This window comes from Chaetodon trifascialis, chromosome 11 (genome assembly GCF_039877785.1).
Source record: "Chaetodon trifascialis isolate fChaTrf1 chromosome 11, fChaTrf1.hap1, whole genome shotgun sequence".
NCBI lineage: Eukaryota > Metazoa > Chordata > Actinopteri > Chaetodontiformes > Chaetodontidae > Chaetodon > Chaetodon trifascialis.
In genome coordinates this window covers 1,425,930-1,444,302 of record NC_092066.1, presented here as the reverse complement: position 1 = coordinate 1,444,302, position 18,373 = coordinate 1,425,930, and the positions used below count along the sequence as shown (strand labels likewise).

Sequence of the window (18,373 nt, the reverse complement as noted above, 5' to 3'; positions counted from 1 at the left end):
AATTAGCTCATCCTCGTTAACGACGCATTAACACATTACACCCAGACACCGACCTGGACGCAGCTCAGTGCTTCATCCTGAGCCTCCTTGGATTCTCCACTGTCTTGTTTCCTTCACAGCGTCCTTCCTTACCTGCTCATCAGCTCCTTCATCAGGTGAACTTTATTTATTTACATTTTTTTTATCAAAAATAAAATTCTTTGCTGCTAAATCAGCCCTCTGATTGCAAGCAGGTAGAAAAGGTACTTTGAATTATTTTGAGTACTGAACGCTTCAGTTAAGTTCAGGGCTGTTGTTCATAGTTTTGGCTCACATATCTGATCCACATAGTCGGATCAGTCGGCTCTGTTCTGGCAACAAACAGATTCAATGTGGGCCGGTCACAGCTGTCAGATTTGTAAGGCCTTGGATCAACAGAGAAGGTGCAAATCAGCAGCTCTCAGGTCACCAAACATCAGATCAGCCAACAATGTGGCTGATTCTGACACCTTATTTATCAGGTCAGTGAGGTTAGCACACATACACACAGAGACAACTGATCTGAACTTTAAAACAGTGAAATGAGGCTGAATTTATGCCTTTAGGTCACTCTCAAAGTTAGCTCCCGCAATAAAAAGGTAAAAACTTGTCTTCCAAATCATAATTTTTGATGGTATGATTCAGCTTTGACTGATGTCATGCGTTTCCTTTTCCTCTTTGGGTTGTAAAGTTGGTTCTAGCAGAGCTAATTTAAAGATTTCTGAGGCAAAACCCAAGATGTGAAACTAAATATTCATACGTATCATCCTCATCGTCCTCATCTGGATGTTTCTGTGTGAGATGTGTCTTTTCTGTTGCTGTAGCTCCTCTGAATCTGCTGCCATAATGTTCGTCAAACTCTACTTTTTGTTGCTTCTGTCTGAACTAAAACAACTAAAACAAAATGTCAGAGGACTCATGATGGAAGCAGCTGCTTTGGTTTCAATTTTAATATAATTCTTTTCTTTTCTTGAGCATCAAACTTTATGCATCATCAGCATTTGAAAAGGCAAAATGATAAAGGCTCTAACACTAAACTGTAGCAAGCTGATTTAAAGGACTAAAAATAAATTTACTCTGAGGATGCAAAGTACTTTTAAAACATTTACTATCAGAGTAAAACCTCTACAAATGACTGAAAAAGTCTGCGGCCAGCTTGGTGATCTGTGTAGCCGTGTATTAAGTGTGTGAAGTGCATGATCAGATGCATTTTTCAAGCTGGTACGTGTGAACCTACATGCTTTCTCATATTTCAGTTGAATCATAGCAGTGAATCGATCTCCACATTTAAAGGGGGGGTATTCCTGCTTAAAATTCTTCAATATCTCAAAGTTTCTTCAAGTTGTTTTCTGGTTTCCAGAGCTCCAATACGAAAAAACACAAAGCAACTAAAATCAAAATCTGATTCTGACCAGATGATGGCGCTAAATGAAAAGACAGAGGGTCACCAAAAGTCACTGCAGTTCATCTGAGGGGAACGTGAACATCTGAACCACCTTTCATCACAGTCATCCAACTGTTCAACCACAGATGTCAATCTCAAGTCACTGGTCGCTAGAACGGCCGTTATACTTGATTTTTTGCAGTGTATTGGCTATTAGTTCTGCTGACCCCACCCCTTAACCTCCTCCCAACGGTCATGTGTAGAACAACCCGGAATCAGTCCACGACCGGACGAGACTGAACACTAAATATCATGGCTTGCTGCCTGTGTGACATCACATTTAGGGGCAGTTCTGATTGGCTTGTGTGAAAACTGTTATTTCATTGGATACCAGCAGTGAGGAGTTCCCGTGCCACAAGAACTTCTCCGACAGAAAACTCAACAATGAGCATTTCTGCCTTTCTAGAATACCCCTCCTTTAAATGTGCAGTTATGATTACACTAGAGTTTGATTGTGTGTGGATTCTTCATCTAACTGTGTGACTGACTGGCGCCTGCTATGGTGAAGGGGTGGTGGTGGTGGTGGTGGTGGTGGTGCCTTTAGGACCATCCCAGCTAAAGCTTTCCTTTTCATCTGTGGGTGTCATCAAGTGATGGTGTCGGCCCAAAGGCATGTCGCAGGAGTCGGGGTGCGCAAGATACCCAGAGAATGTGCTGCTGCTCTCTTTGTCGGTGTACATGCCGTTGGTGGTTGGATCCTTCACCTGTATCCACACCCGGTCTCCCATGTTGAGGTGGAGGACGATAGTCTGGCTCGTGGTGGACATGTCCATTCTTTCTGTTGTTCTTACTATAGGGTAGTAGTTGACGAACAGGCCGACTTTAAGAGTCCTCTTGGCGACCGCCAGGTGGAAGGTGAAGACGTAGGTGCCATTGACAGGGGCTGTGTATATGCCCCTGATGTGGTTGAAGTGCCCCTGGTGGTTGCTCAGGACATTTGCGAAAGGAACAGGTAAGTTTTCTTTTGGAAATGACTGGTTAATGCATGCGGAGAATGCTGATTGGATGGCCGGGGAGCAGGGCCCATGTGGTCCCATGAGACCCATGGGACCCATGTTACCTTTTTGCCCCATGGGACCCTGTACACCCCGTACACCTGGGTCACCGGATTCCCCTCTGTCCCCTTTATCCCCCTTTTCTCCTGTTTTCCCATCCATGCCGTCTGTGCACTCACAGATCCCCTGCTCACCTTGATCACCTTTCTGGCCGTCCATCCCGGGGTCACCGGGTCTACCCAGGTCACCCTTATTGCCCTTAAAACCTTTGGATCCCATAGGTCCCTGGACCCCAGGCAGGCCCCGGGCTCCAGCTGGTCCAGGGGTGCCTTGTGGACCTGGTGGACCTTCGACGCTCTCGCAGGAGGCAGGGCATGTGCCAGTTTCTCCCTGCGGGCCCTGTGCACCTGTGGGGCCATCCAATCCTCTGTCCCCCTTTTCTCCTGGAAAAACACATCAAGAAGATGTCCATTAAAATAACCTTTCAGTTACCCCACTTGCAGATATCAGATATCACTTTCTTTCAAAGGATCTCCACACTTCACTTCCTGTGTTGAGGATTGTTAAGGCTACAGTTCAGTCGTCATCTGCCCGGACTGCATGTGCCTCTCTACCCTAAAGTCTGTTGGTGAGACTGTTCTCCCCACATTAACAACAGCAGCAGTCAATGCAACCAATGTTAAGTATGTTTACTGTTAAATAAATTGCCCTCTGGTGGTCGTAGGAAGCGTGACTCTTGTCTGTCATGAGCAAAGGAGGACAAAGAGTGACAAAGGTATTGTGCCACAAAGTCTGCAGAGGCAGGAGGCCTGATGGGTCAACAGAATGTCACCACTGGCTTCCTGTTTCCTACCAAGAGTCAGTGCTGGTGTCTTAAAGAAGACAATTTCACCCAAGCCATGATCTTCAAGGGTTGAGACTTGAGAGTTATTGTTGTGCTGAAACTTAACCCGGCTTTAACCACTCTGCTGACAGATCACAAAATGATTTTGTTTTTGCAATGATGGTTTGCTGCGAAAGGCATGGATGGGTCAACAAAACATCACTCTAATTAATCGTACGAGATGACTGCTGTTCACTTCCTGTTTCTTGCCATCAGTCAACATTCTTTTGACCATGACCAACACTCCTTAAACCTAACAAATTAGGTATTTATTGTAGTTTCATTGAAGTCCACTGACATTAATGAAGTAACTGTCTTCACTCAAACCAGACTTCTTCCTTATTGTCATGTTTGTGCCTGAACCCAACCAAACCTTAACATTAGATGATGACACTGTGATTGTGGTGTCATGGGGTTTAAGTAACACTAATGACCCTTTTCTGATCTTTTACATAGAGTGATCTCAGCAGACCTTTGAAGCCTCTGTCGCCCTTCATCCCGGTGAAACCAACAGCTCCAGGCTGCCCTTTCTCCCCCAGGTCTCCCTTCTGACCTGTAACAGACAAAGATGGAAATTACTAGGAAAAATGGAAAAGCAGGATGAGATGACCAGTGTTAAGATGCACTAAAGTCAGGTTATGTTGAGTGAAACGCAACGTCTGTTGGCCTGTTTTGAGGAATCCTATGAAGATGCACCCACCAGCAGCAAAATGAGACAAATAGAAAAATAATTGGACATTGTCTGACGATAGATTTTCAACTGTAGTCCCTGTAGTACAAAACATAAACAAGGAATATTAAATAACACTGAGAGGAGATCTGCATTGTCCCCATTGTCGAATTTAAAACTGCCATGTGGTGGCAGAAGACGATTCGACGCCTCCACAAGTCTGAAGCGAGGCAGTTTTTCTGTCCAGTCCAGAGCGAGACGAGAGGATGGACTCAGTCAGACAGATTTGTTTTTTGACAGGGCTGCTAGTTTCCCTGCTCCAGATTCAACTAAGCCAGACCCAACAGCCGGTTTCTCTGTGCTGAAACTGATTTCCTTCTTCTCATTTATCATTGTACTGTTTATTTACTGTAAGTTGTTTGTTTGGACAGTAAGTGATGGGCTGTGGTTATGAGTGGAAGTCCAAGCTCGCCTGTAGGTGCACAGTGCAGTCACAGCCATGTACAACTCACCCTTCATCCCCGGAGGGCCTGTAAATCCTCGATAACCTTTGAACCCCATCATTCCTCTTCTCCCTGGACTCCCAGGTGCACCTGGTCAAAGATTACAGTCAGGTGAGTTTCTACACAAACTTTCCTCACTGACCCTTACTACTGAAATCACAGTCCTCACTTCCTGCAGAGACCAGCGCTTAAACTATTTCTCTCATGACCTTCTTTAATTCCCCCCACGTGAACTGATTTAATCCTTTTCAAACAGTGACAGTACTGGTGAAAGTAGTTCTAAAAGTTAATAAAGTCTGACTTTTTGAAATAACGTAAATCATGAGTTGCATTTCTCTTTTTGTGGATGTTTCTCAGGAGAACCAAATCAAAACCCAACTCATGTTTCTTGTCTGATTTAGCAAAATAAAGCTGACCGAATGTCTGAGAGAAATCAAATTCCAGTTATCTTGAAACAAGTTTAATAATCTGTGGCAATCTGTGCTTGACAATCACTGATAAGACAAAAAGCAAAAAGCTTTTGTCTCTTTAAAGTTCAGCATTTGCACTCTGAGTATTAAACTGAATGCTGGACGCTTCGGACCTGCAGACACGAGCTGCCGCTGCTCACACAGTTTGATATCTCCATGTGAGCAGAGTCGTCCACAGCTGCCACCAGCTCTCCAATGCAGCCTGTTTCTCACTAGAACTCAAACAGGTCACTGAAACGGATCCACACACCTGGAGGGCCCCGGTCTCCGCGGTCCCCTTTGGGCCCCATGGTGCCTTTACAGTGTGCACAGAGGCAAAAAAAAGGAATCTGGTCACTTGGCGGCGGCACCGGTGCGTTCAACAGCATGTCACAGATCGCCATATCAGGCATGGGGGGCATCACCGAGTCGGTGGCCCCGACCATCCGGAGGTTGTTGGTCATGTTGCCGCTGGGTTGCCACGGTTGTCCCGTGGGGGGTAGCTGCAGGGGGTTCATGCGGGCAGAGGGCAATAACTCAGACAACTCCTCCTCATCTGTGCCGGACCAGTGGATGGTGTTGGGGTCCTCAGTGGAGCTGTCCTCTTCCATGAACTCCATCATGGTGGTGTTTCGTAGCAGCATGGCTGAGCAGAGGGAGGGGAGGACGAGGAGTCCCAGCAGCCTGGACAACATCTGGAGGAAGAGGAGGGTGATAGGAGCCCAGAGGAAGGAGTTAAGATAATTACATCTGCCTCTTTATACATCATTTGATTGAGTGCTCTGTCTGTTTCCTTTTTTAAAATCTTTAAAAACGTCCATGTGAGTGAACTCACTCAGATCAGCCTGTTTCAGGAAATCTTCAGAAACTTTCTTTCTTTTTCCTTATATCTTTCTGACCTCTTCCAGCAGACTGAAACAATCTGAAGCAGGTGAAATGATCTCACCTGACTCACCTGGCTTACATGTTTGCAGGGACCCCACTTTACAAAGTTCTCATATCCAGATAATATCCAGGTGAGATCTGAGACACTTTCATTAACATTTATCCACATGCATGTGTGTCTCTGTCGTTCTCTCCAATCTGATTACATCTGTCTTGGTCTTCCTTCATGTGAATCAGGGTCGGCTGTCCTCCGGTCCAGAGGGCCATGGTAATGCACCTGAATCTCTTTTAACTGACAGAAACAGCATAAGAAATTCTGCACAGCGTAGCTGGAAAGCTATCAGCAGCTCTCCTCGTCTCCTGTTGGACTGTATGTGTTGAAATATGGGAGTCTGAGTCTGAGTGCAGCGTGAACTTCAGCAGCTCTTAGATTTCCACGGTCTGACTACTGATGAAGTTCAGTTTGGAGGAATAAAGACTGTGAATGCAGCTTAGAGAGATGGATGCATTTACACCTTTTCAACATCTGGCTCATCTGGATTCTGGATAAGAGACACTTGAAATGCAAAGTGTAAATGTTATCTTCCTACAGATGAAGTCATGAATGAACTTTTATCCCATGTTAGGATAAACTCAGTGGTCAGAGTGCATCTAAAGCTAACCGTCAGACCTCGAAACCCTGAGATTCAAACCTTCAGCCTGAAGAAGACCAAACCACAGCTCCCCTCCAGAGTCACTTCAAACATTCAAACTTAAAGGCACATCAAAAGTCTGGGACTGAAGAGACAGCAGGAACATCATCCATGAAAGTATTAAATACATCAATCAATTTCCCAAATTGTACCTCAGCTCAACAAACAACAACCAAAACTGAAAAACTGAAATATTTCAAAGGGCTTTGGCTTGACAGGAAAAAAAATTGTCTAAATTTTGTAGAATAAAAAAAAAAACTTTTTGAATAATTTTCTTGAATTTCTTTTTTGCTCTTTTACTGATTTTACTTTGCAGAAAATGCTCAAACAACCATTCGAACCTCAGTTTAAAAGCAGAACTGGATCATATTGGAGCCATCCTCATCTGTTCTGTCCAGGTTTAAAAATAAAATCCTGTGAAGCGTTTCGGGGAAGACTCACCGCTCTCTTTGAGTCGTGCAGCATCGTCTGCAGGTCTGGGATTTGTGAGCAGATGAGCGAGACGGAGGAGGCTTTGATCCATTTATAAACCTCGGTCGAAACAAAACGTCTTTCAGGCTGCGTCTCACCTGCAGACAAAGGCTGAGGACGGGGGCAGGAGGGGCAGGGAGGGGAGGCCCGTCTTCATTGTCCTGCTGGAGGAGAACTGGGCCTCCTGCCTGCGACATGACCTCCTTCACCATGAAACAGCAAAAATATATTCAGAGCAGAAAGAGGAGACTCCGCTGTGTTTATCTCTCCATCGTTCTCCAGTCTCCTTTTCTCCCATCACCCTTTCAGAGAAAAACATTCCCACTTTAACGTTTCCACTCGTCCATTCATTCATCATCCCGCTGTAATCTGTGGAATGTTGAATCTGCTGCAGTTTAACTTTCATCCAGTTGCCTTTTTTAATAGATTTCCAGTGTTGTTGCCCTGCAGAGCTGGTTCCTGTCAGACAGGCAGGAAACGCCTTAGAGACGATAAAACCAAACCAAAGTCCACTTTAAAGGATTTAAGAAGTTTTTCTTATTACTACAAACCCCAGAAGAAAACCCAAACCAACATTTCCTCAAACAGCTGCTCACTGTCATCTTTGTCAGACAAACAGGACGAAATAGTACATTTGTTAGGGACTATTTTCAGTGGTGGATTAATCCACATTTGGTGCTCTTTTAATGGACCTCTATGGCACATCAGGTACTTATTAGTAGATCCATTCACAGTTGGTTCAGCTCTGCAGTGGAGATTTCTGGTAATGAGTCAAACACAGAATATCTCCTTAAACCACATCAGCGACGCTCTTTTCTTTCTTACTTCCTTGAATCAAATGACGAGAGAAAACAGTGTGGAGCACATCTGAAATAACCTCAGTCAGACTCATAAAGGAGCAGCAGTCAAAGTGTTTCTGTTATGCATTCCCTGTTTTCAGGTGGGTTTTATTCTCCATCTTATTTTCTCTGTCTTTTTTATGTGAAGCACTTTGTTTCTTGTATGAAAGATGCTATATGAACACATTTAATCACCAATAATAATTCATAAATGTAGTTTTCTTGATCATCCTGCCTCGCTGTGTCTCGTTCTTGTTTTCAGGTTTTCAGATTATACACTATTGAAAGATCACTGAAGTGCCAGATCAGGGTGTTCAGAACTTCATTGGCGATTCAAAGCGTCAGTCATCAGCAAGCTCGGTGGCAATTGGCTCGATCTTCAGGCTTCATATGGCAGATCGTGATTGGTCAAGTGAGGTTTCATTTGAACAAGATGGCGCCCGCCTGCAGACGTTTGTGGAGATTGTAGAAGCGGAAACAGAAGAGGAGCACAGCCTGCTAACGTGAGAGCAGAAAACATGTTTCATGTTTTGGACTGAATGTCTTCACTGCAGTGGATCCTCTGGACCTCTGCGGGTGTTTCCAGGCGTCTCTGTTGGAGTTTAAGCAATCTGTAGATCTCTGAGAGCCGCTAATCGGCCAGTTTCCATAATGTTGAGTCAGTTGTAGAAACGGTTGTTTCTCCGCTGTTGGCTTATCGATCCTCCTGTTGACTGGATGTTGAAATGGTTTCCGTCAGTCGACTCACGTGAAGCTTTCTCACGGTGTTCAGTACGAGCACGAACGTGAACATAGCGTTTGTGTCGTAAATGGGATGAACGATAAAAACATTAATGTCTCCTATGATCCACTGGTGGGCTGCTGGAACAGTAAGAGGTTTAAAACAGAGACGCGGCTGTGTGTGTTTAACGTCATTGAAACAAGTGTTCGGCTACCTGCGCTGCTTCAAGCCGTTAGCTATTTGCTGTGACTTGATACAGAACTTTATGTCTGACTGTGTGTCTGGAGGACTTCCACATGAGAACAAATGTTGTTTCCTGTGTGTGTGTGTGTGTGTGTGTGTGTGTGTGTGTGGCATGTGTTACTGTCGTTTTTTGCAGCGTACTGCTGATCTAACAGTGAAAGCTCTTCACAATGAGCAGCCTACTTTTCTTTTTAAAAACACTTAACAAACAGGACAGTGAGCACGTTCGGTGACACACCAGTGTGACTGAATGTGCCCCCCCCCCCCCCCAACACGTGATGTGAAGAAAACATGAACACTGACATGACATCTTTAGATTCATCAGGTACATAAACTGATGAAGCAGCATGAACTGATCATCTGTCAGACATCAGGGTAAATATCTTTATGAACATCTCTGAGAGTGACAGCATTCAGTCGATTCACCGGCGATCACAGAAAATGATTTGCAGCAGTTTTGATCATTCGAGTCGTCAGTGTGACGATCCTATAGTTTCCTCTGTTTCATATCAACATAGATCTTTGGTTTCTGAGCTGAAGGTCAGGCAGGCCTGCATGGACAACTTCGTCTTTTTTTTGACATTTTATAGACTAAAGATTCATATTTTAACTGAGAAAGTCAAAGTAAGACTCATAGATGAAGACCGTTCGGTTTAAAGAGCTGAAGAGGAGTCATCTTCAGCTCTTTAAAGTAAAGCACACACCATGAATGAGACTCATTTGGCTCCTGAAGAGCTTTGAGTCGAGAACCTGTTGTTTTGACGTCCGGTGGTGTTTTAATGTCAGATGGTGTTTTAACGTCAGGTGGTGTTGTTTTAATGTCAGGTGGTGTTGTAACGTCAGGTGGTGTTGTTTTAATGGCAGGTGTTGTTTTAACGTCAGGTGGTGTTGTTCTAATGTCAGGTGGTGTTTTAATGTCAGGTGTTGTTGTAACGTCAGGTGGTGTTGTAACGTCAGGTGGTGTTGTAACGTCAGGTGGTGTTGTTTTAATGTCAGGTGTTGTTTTAATGTCAGGTGTTGTTTTAATGTCAGGTGTTGTAACGTCAGGTGGTGTTGTAACGTCAGGTGGTGTTGTAACGTCAGGTGGTGTTGTTTTAATGTCAGGTGTTGTTTTAATGTCAGGTGTTGTAACGTCAGGTGGTGTTGTAACGTCAGGTGGTGTTGTAACGTCAGGTGGTGGTGTAGAGGCCTGACGTTTGTCAGCTTTGAATCTTCTGCAGTATTTTTGGCTCGATGACAGTAAACTCATCCGGATCAACGTGTTTATTTCTGTCGTAACAACAATGACGAGAAGCATCGACTGTGCGTCTGAATCCGTTTCAGTCGGTCAAACTGCACAAGCCGTTGAACAGTTGATGGAGGTGAAGGAACCATCAGGAAGCTGCTTCAGGCTTGCAGTCACCATCACCGCTCCCTCCCTCGCCGTTTGCCCCCCTGTCGCGGGGTCGGCCCTGGAACCCGAGACGCCTCCTTTATGCTCCATCTTTTATTCTGAAAAATCAAAACAGCTGAAGACACAAAGGTAAACCAAGCCAAGGGAACAAGGCTGAGGCACAAAGGAAGACAAGGAGATGAATAGTTAACCTGGATAAGTGGCCTGGTTTCTGCAGGCGGCGGCGCTCATCGACACCCCAGCCCGGGTTTCACACCTGTACCTGCTCACAGTAAACAACGAGACCTGCATTCATGTTTGAAGCGTTTCACTGCGTCTGGGCGGCGTTGGCGAGCAGCCTGAGGTCAGCTGAGGCTCCGCTGATGGAGGACACACAAAAAACTGACATCTGTGTGAGAGAGGTCACGTTTATAGAGGGTCACATGACCGCTGTGACACGTACGGCGTGAAGACACTCAGTGAGTTCAGAGATAAGCCGCATCACATCCAGATCAGACATGTAGTTTGAGTCATGAATGTCACGTAGATGTTTTGGACTTCTGTTTCCTGTGAAAATGCGTCATTGGATTTCTCTGTAAATGTACAGAAATTTACGGTTCTGATAGAAAGTGAACCGGCGAGCTTTAGTTTAGAGGTTTCTCCCTCTGATTGGTGACAAAAAACGTTTTGCACTTTTCCTCCATTTGACTCTTGATGCCTTTCAATCACACAGGTGTTCAAGTTATTTGAAGCCTCAGTCTTTATACTGTGTGTGTGTGTGTGTGTGTGTGTGTGTGTGTGTGTGTGTGTGTGTGTGTGTGTGTGTGTGTTTTATGTAATACAAATTGAAAAACACGATGTATCACAGTCCCAGATTTACTGTCAGCTCTTTTTCATGTGTTCATGTGTTCTTCCTGCTCTGGATCGGCCTTTAAAAGCTCTGTAAACACGTCACATTAACGAGGAATCGGCCGGCCGTGTTTCACATGTTTAATCCAGACACACGTGCTGATCTGATACCTAAACGTTCGGTGAATCTAAAACCATCTGCAGCTATACAGTCTAAATCTGAAGCATCTTCTTTTTCTCTACTTGATCCAAACACTGAAGGTCCTGATTCAAAACCCTGACGCTTCTGAGATCAAATTAATCTGATGTGAATGAAAGTTTACCTGGAGGATATGAGGTGAGGTGAGGCGGGCAGGTGGAGGTAAGATGTCTCCCCCTGCTGGATTTGTTTGGAACGACAACAACACAGAAGTGACTGATGCTCTCCATCTTCAGCTCAGTCAGACATGTTTCAGCTGCTTGCCGATGCGGATTTGTGCTCTTTGCTTGTGATAATTAGCATGAAAGTTAGCTAAAGGTAGCACTTTGTCGACCTTTAATGTTTTTAGTGCGACCAAACCTCCACGTTTTTCTGTTTACGTTCACTGTTTGTCACACAAACCTGCTCCAACATTTAGATTATTTGACTGTGGCTGCCTTCTTCTTCTTCTTTTTCTTCTTCTTCTTCTTCTTTGCTACCTTTGTTGGCAGTACTGGCAGGAGTGTGTGTGTGTGTGTGTGTGTGTGTGTGTGTGTGTGTGTGTGTGTGTGTGTGTGTGTGTGTAGCATCACTCCAGGTTTGACAGAAGTCAGTATGACATCACGACACCTCAATTCTGCTTCAACTGTTCTTACCTAATACAGTACAAGGACCCACAAACTGTCCTCGATGTCTGTTCCAATACCAAAAACAAAAAAGAAAGAAGTTTTCTTTAAATTAACAATCTTTATACTAACACATTTGTTCAATTAATTTTATTTATATGGTGCCGAGTTGTCTCAGGACACTTTACAGAGCTGGCGCTGTCCAACTCTTTCTAATGATCATTAATCAACAATATTTTACTAATAATTCTTCCCTGATGTTTCCTCTGTGCTGCCCTGGATTGAAAATCTTATTGTAGATCTGTGTTTGCTTGTTTGTTTGTTTGTTTGTTTGTTTGTTTGTTTGTTTGTTTGTTTGTTTGTATCGTTTTAGACGCGTACTGAAAAGGTTTGGACACTTTTGAGGACTTTAGAAGGAACATCTTGGACTTTTGCAGTGGTGAGTGGGTGGAGGTGTGTGTGTGTGTGTGTGTGTGTGTGTGTGTGTGTGTGTGTGTGTGTGTGTGTGTGTGTGTGTGTTGGCAGGGCTCAGCTGCAGACTGTGGACTCTCAGTAAACACTGGCCATCAGTCATTAACGCAGCAGAAGCAGCAAACTGTCGTCTCTGTCCGCGGCCTCGATTCGTCACACGTAAGTACGAAAACGCTCCTCTGAGAACTGGCTGTTCGGCTGCGTCTTGGTTTCGTGACATCTGGACGGTTTTAGGACGAAGTCTCGGCTTCGCTTGAGGTTGTGCGGCCCCTGTCGTACAGGCGGTGGGGTCAAAGGTCGTCGAGGTTCAAACATGGCTGTGTGTTCGGAGGCCTTGGGGTTGTCAGCTGAAAATGATCAATACTGTAGAAATATTTTCCTGATGCAGCGTCGATCACATATTTAATCAGAACAAAGTTTCCAGGATGTAAAATGATGTGATTGTGATTCTCTCGTCCCGTCTCGTCTCCAGCTCGTCCAGAGTTCGTCTGTCTTCATCCTGCTTCAGTTTGGTGAGTTTGCATTAACCGTCATTCAGATGTGGATTATTAATATTAATGTAAGCATCAGTGTTTTTGCTCCTCTGGAGACGCTGAGGAGACGACATGATTGGCTCCTCTGTGCTCACGTCTCATTGGCTGCAGGTTTGACTGAGGCCATGTCCCGCCTCGTCCTGTGTGTGCCCGTCATCGTGGCTCTGTGGTCGGCGTCAGCGCTCAGCCTGTCAGGTTGGATGAATGTGTGATTCTCATGTCTTGTTTGAAACGTCCTGATTGGTTTGTTCGTTTTTCATGAGTCCATCACTGAAAACGAGCCTGAAGTTCTTTGAACAGCCAGTTTCAATCCAGCGATTTACTAAATCAGCATCATTAAAACTTCAGAAACATCGCAGCTAACGACTTTAGCAATGCGTAAACTGGTTGCAAGATAACATGTGAAGCACTGTCCAATCAAGAGCAATCGTCTTTGTAAACAGGAAGTCACTGTAGCATCACGAGCTAGCAAGAAAAAACAATTTTAGAGGCTCAAAGATATATTTTGTAAATGTGAGTCTTTATTTTCATGCACTGTGTGATTCGCTGTGAGAGCTGCAGGACTCAATGCAGTAAAGCTCCGGGTTTGACGTCCTCTGCGTGTCTGCTGGATTCTCTCGCCTTCTGTTCAGTGTTCTCGGACCGTCCGGACGCTCACATGCTGCTCCGCTCCCGTCGGGCCAACTCCTTCCTGGAGGAGCTCAAACCTGCTTCGATGGAGCGCGAATGTGTGGAGGAAAAATGCGACTTCGAAGAAGCCAGAGAGATTTTCCAAACCAGGGAAGCGACGGTAAGATGCTTCCTGTGAGCCAGCACGGCGCCGTCCTCGTCCACGTCGTTCATGTTGTCATGTGCGGCGGCCTCGTGGAGACGTTTGTCAGCTGTTCAGTGTGATCTCTGATGCTCCGGCTTCAAAATGAATCCCTGTTGTCACAGACGAGGAAAAGTCCAGTTTCATCTCTGACTTGTTGTTTTGTGTGTTTGCAGCTGGAGTTCTGGACGGTGTACACAGGTATGAGACCATGAAGCTGTTTGAAGTGCTTCAGAAAGTCTGAATTCAGCCTCTAATCATCTGGTTTTATGCACTTTTTCAAGCAGACGTTAAAAAGAAAAATGAAGTTTGAACAATTCTGAAGTTAAAACTGATTTTCTGATTTATGCATCTTAAGAAAACCAAATCTGCATCCTCTCCTGGTTGAGAGGAGCTCCAGTATCAGAGCCTTGCTGCCTCCCACAGTTACCAGTATGACCAAAAAAATAAATGAGTGGAGACAGGAAACGGTGTACAGCCATAAAGATGCATCACCAGCACTGTGACAGTTATTTTTCCAGTGAGTTTTCTTTGTCAGCTGATGGAGGGAACGTCCAGGAGAACGTCGTTCAGCCAGCAGTCGTCTCTAGTTCTGCTGGGAAATATCGTCACTGTCATAAGTTTGCAGTCACGTGACATTAAATTCAGATGGAGGGCAGGAAGTGGAAACCACAATCTGGAGTCGTTCTCCTTGAGAAAACGGATGAAAAGAGAAAAGTCTGGAGGCAAACAACCTTCTTGTTTGCAGTTGGTCCACGACCTCGGTACCAAAGTGGTCCATGATGACTGTTTTTGGTTTTTCAAGGGTGCGTAGCTTTTATTGTCCTGTGGATTCACCGAGCAGCAAATGTGGTGCTGAATGTTTGACGTTTACGTTACGGATGTTTGCTCGGTTGACCGCGGCACTAAAGACATGCATCATCTCGAAACAAGACAGGATACGTTATTTACATTCAGCTTATGTGAAACTGTTAATGCTAAATTAACAAGTGTTTGTCGTGCTGTTGCGTTAAATCTGTCACAATAGATTTAAAACAATCGCTAATGTTTCACAATTTCCACCGTTAGCCGACTCGCCTCCTTCCAACCGCAGGCGGTTAAGAAGACATTTATTCTGCCGTTTTTCAGTAAATTTCTTGCATTAGTCACCCTTATGAACAACAACTGGTACTCAATAAAAGCTTTTCTTTGAGCAACCCTAAACGATGCAAAACATCTACATTTGAGTGTGTTACAGTGCTTCCTCTGCAGAAAGTCACTTCCTGCCCTCCATCTGCAAACAGCCTACTGAAAGTCTAGTTTTCCCCCTCAGCTGCTCGTGACGATGCTTTAAACAGTCTGATGTGAACACGGCTGATTGTGAGCGTGTTCTTTCTGTCAGTCACTACGGCTGAACGGACCGGTCTGTGCTGCAGCACCTGCAGAGCATTGTGGGAAATGTATTCACGTTGAGCTGGCTGTTTCAGATGGGAACCAGTGTCACTCCAACCTGTGTGTTCACGGAGCCTGTGTGGATCTGTACCAGGGTTACGCCTGCCGCTGTAAGCACGGATACGAGGGAAGATACTGCGATCAGCGTGAGTCATCTCCGGCAGCTTTGACATGAAGGAATGTTTCAAAAGTCAATCAACACTTCCCAGACGATGGCGCTATTTTGCCTTTCGACAGCATCGACTGTTTCTCCTGAAACCTTTGTCTGAAGTTTTTGGTGTTTTCAGTGTGAACATCAGATGAAAACCACCTGAAAATCAGCAGAATGTATCGGAGGAAGTTTTAAATGATAAAAAAAAGCCTTTGTTTATGTACCGCTTCACAAAATCTGACACAAACAGACAGAGATTAGAAAGTTTGTCAGTTTATAGAATGAGTCTTTAAAGAGGTTCAAAGGAGGAAAAAATGAGGGAACATTTAGTTTCAATGAATTTTCTGTCCGTTGGCCGACTGATCGCACTGCCGTGTAAACGTGAAGCTAACGGTGGGTGTCGTCTGCTGCCGTCCAGCCCTGACAGCCACTAACTGCTCCGTGGATAACGGCGGCTGTGACCACGACTGCTGGGAGAGCGAGGACGGCCTGACGAGGAGCTGCAGCTGCGTGAGCGGGTACAAGCTGCACGACAACTCCAGGAAGTGCGAGCCCACAGGTGAGAAAACAGGTGACGTTTCTGCGTCCGCTGCAGATGTGAGGTGAGCTGCTGGATGGATGGAGGCTTTTCCTCGTTTCATACTTCGACGTCTCAGCTGAGCCTCCAAGTCCACCAACAGACTTTATGTCACCTGATGATTAGCAAGTTTTTTTTTATTTGTGCGCACAAATGAGCAAATGGTGCTCTCAAATAATTTCATTAGTGTCCTCAAAGTGCTTCAATTGTGCTCTTAAATTACAGTTTTTGCACACAAATAAGTGATTCACGTTGTAAAGTGCACAACTGTCTTAATTTCTGCACGGCAGGAAGTGAGATTTCAGGTTGTGACTGACTGCAGCCTCTCCCTCATCCTTCATGTGTTCACTAAGTGGTGAACGACTGAGCCTTTCCAGGAGACCCCTTTCCTACTCAATCATGATACTCTCAGCTGTTACCAATGAGCCTGTTCACCTGTGGAATGGTCCAAACAGGTGTTTCCTAATCGAGCCTCTAATCAAACATCTGTTCACGAGGAGCTCGGTGAAGGAGCTTTACTGGGCCAACGTGACCAAGTATGACCTCTGTCCATTTCCCCGACAGGTCCGTCGTCCTGCGGTCAGCTGCTGATCGGCAGGTCGTCGTACACCAAGCCCATGGATGGCCTGCTGCCTTGGATGGTGGGAGGGGAGGTGGGAAAGAAGGGGGAGAGTCCCTGGCAGGTAACGCTCCTCTGAACTGCTGACAGACTGAGAAACTCACCTGCAGCTGAGACGAACCAGTCAGGGATCAGCGGGCGGGACGAGCCGACGGGGAAAAAAAATGTGACGAATCGGTCAATTTTCTAGACGATGAACGCACGTTGACACGGAAACCACACCTCCTGTGACCTCCCACAGAGAACAGAGGTGGTGTCGTTTCCCATCATATGCGACACAGAGGCCAATCAGAGCGAGTTAGCTCACCTGAAGGTTGTCACTTTGTAACAGCTTGATTTCACAAAGATTTACTGGTGTTTAAAGGTGATGTCACGTACCTGTGTGCACCAATCAGCCGTGATCCCTCAGTAGATGTTTTTTGTAAACAGCTTTGACTTCTGCTTGTCTAAAAATGTCCTCTTTGATGTGTTTTTGTGCACAGGTGCTGTTACTGAACGCCAGAGGACGTTTCCACTGTGGAGGTGTCCTCGTCGATGAGAGCTGGGTGCTGACCGCCGCTCACTGCCTCGACAACAGCCTGAGGTTCAGAGTGCGGCTGGGTGAGCTTTAAAACACTGAATCTCAGTTTAGGAAGAAATACACGAGGATCCATCCAGAGACCTGATCCTGAAGATTCCTGCAGGTTTCTACATCAGGAGTACACGACAGGGAACAGTGAAGCAGGTACTTCCCACCTCCGCTAACGGCTCCTGTGATCTGTCTCCTCAGGCGACTACGAGCGTCTCAGAAACGAACACACCGAGGTGACGCTGAGGGTCGTCGAAACCTTCAAACACCCGGACTACGACAGCAGGACTGTGGACAATGACATCGCCCTGCTGCGGCTGGAGACCCCCGCCCCCTTCTCTGACTACATCGTCCCCATTTGCCTGCCAGGACGCAAAATGGCCGAGCGGGTGCTTCACCTGAACGGCACCCTCACCGTGGTGACCGGCTGGGGCAAAGACGACCTGGACAGCTCCCAGTTCAGCTCGGCCCTCAACGTCATCAAAGTCCCGCTGGTCAGTCGTGACATCTGTGCCCGCCAGATGTCCCACAATATCTCCAATAACGTCCTCTGCGCCGGGGTGCTCGGACAGAGGATGGACGCCTGCGAGGGGGACAGCGGTGGACCGATGGTCACCCTGTACCAAGACACCTGGTTCCTGGTCGGCCTGGTGTCCTGGGGGGAGGGCTGTGGCAGGGAGGACAAGCTGGGCATCTACACCAAGGTGTCCAACTACAATGAGTGGATCAACAGAGTGCGTGAAGACTGGGACAAACGCCAACATCCACGAGGGCCCCCAGGTGCATGAACCACCTCCGCCCACCGCAGGTGATCCAGTCTGGTCTGTCAAACCCACTTTAAGGCCACTCAGTGCAGAAGAGATGTAACACACTTTATAAATAAACTGATTCTGACTCAAGACGCTTCGTTTCCTCTTTCACTTCAGCGAGTGCCGTGACAGGTCGTACAGGTGAGCGTTCAGAGCTCAGCAGCTATTGGCTGGACTGGCATGAAATTTGATTCAGGTGTTTATGTTCACCTGAGGATGAGTCCGACAGACAGAAGAGATCCTCTGACTGTTGGTCGAACGGAGTCTGAAGCCCCTCCCACCACATCTTCAGTGGTGGGAGGGGCTTGTTGCAGGCCCTTCAAATTTTTTGATTGGAAACGAGAATCACCTCTCAAAGCATTGTGGGATAACGGCCAATGAGGACTGAGCAGAGAAAATCTCGCTAGTTGACAACTGAAAATTCAGTGTCCTCGTCACGTCATTGACGTCCAAGCTGTGATTGGTCGGGGACACTAATCAGCTGATGTGACGTCGACAGTGAACGCACCAATCAATCGACCTGATTGAATATTGATCGATGTTCAGGAATGATTTGACAAAGCTG

General features: G+C 45.9%; 3 protein-coding genes across 3 annotated transcripts in view; 2 read left to right on the top strand and 1 right to left on the bottom strand.

The window, feature by feature from the left end:
* The window catches only part of LOC139338735 (zinc finger protein 91-like), a 299,694-nt gene that overhangs the window by 217,565 nt on the left and 63,756 nt on the right, over nt 1-18,373 (top strand).
* On the bottom strand, nt 833-5,943 carry LOC139338548 (complement C1q and tumor necrosis factor-related protein 9-like). The gene is made up of 4 exons (XM_070973687.1): nt 5,234-5,943; nt 4,523-4,603; nt 3,813-3,893; nt 833-2,900 (listed from the first exon to the last, which is right to left on the bottom strand). Exons 1-4 carry the CDS (start codon nt 5,655-5,657, stop codon nt 1,960-1,962), a joined length of 1,527 nt encoding a protein of 508 aa, XP_070829788.1. The 5' UTR covers nt 5,658-5,943; the 3' UTR covers nt 833-1,959.
* proca (protein C (inactivator of coagulation factors Va and VIIIa), a) lies at nt 12,966-17,846 on the top strand. Its single transcript, XM_070973694.1, has 8 exons — nt 12,966-13,037; nt 13,475-13,632; nt 13,830-13,854; nt 15,120-15,230; nt 15,654-15,794; nt 16,377-16,495; nt 16,914-17,031; nt 17,201-17,846. The coding sequence occupies exons 1-8, from the start codon at nt 12,968-12,970 to the stop codon at nt 17,785-17,787; spliced, it is 1,329 nt and encodes a 442-aa protein (XP_070829795.1). The 5' UTR covers nt 12,966-12,967; the 3' UTR covers nt 17,788-17,846.

Bases quoted from the DNA above. Each gene is read 5' to 3' on its own strand.
- LOC139338548 (XM_070973687.1), bottom strand. From the start codon at position 5,657: ATGTTGTCCAGGCTGCTGGGACTCCTCGTCCTCCCCTCCCTCTGCTCA. The intron at 4,604-5,233 runs GTGTGTGGATCC...ATCTTTGACCAG, and splicing joins CGGAGACCGGGGCCCTCCAG to GTGCACCTGGGAGTCCAGGG. The intron at 3,894-4,522 runs GTGAGTTGTACA...TGTCTGTTACAG, and splicing joins AGGCCCTCCGGGGATGAAGG to GTCAGAAGGGAGACCTGGGG.
- proca (XM_070973694.1), top strand. From the start codon at position 12,968: ATGTCCCGCCTCGTCCTGTGTGTGCCCGTCATCGTGGCTCTGTGGTCG. The intron at 13,855-15,119 runs GTATGAGACCAT...TGGCTGTTTCAG, and splicing joins GTTCTGGACGGTGTACACAG to ATGGGAACCAGTGTCACTCC. The intron at 17,032-17,200 runs GTGAGCTTTAAA...CTGTCTCCTCAG, and splicing joins GAGGTTCAGAGTGCGGCTGG to GCGACTACGAGCGTCTCAGA.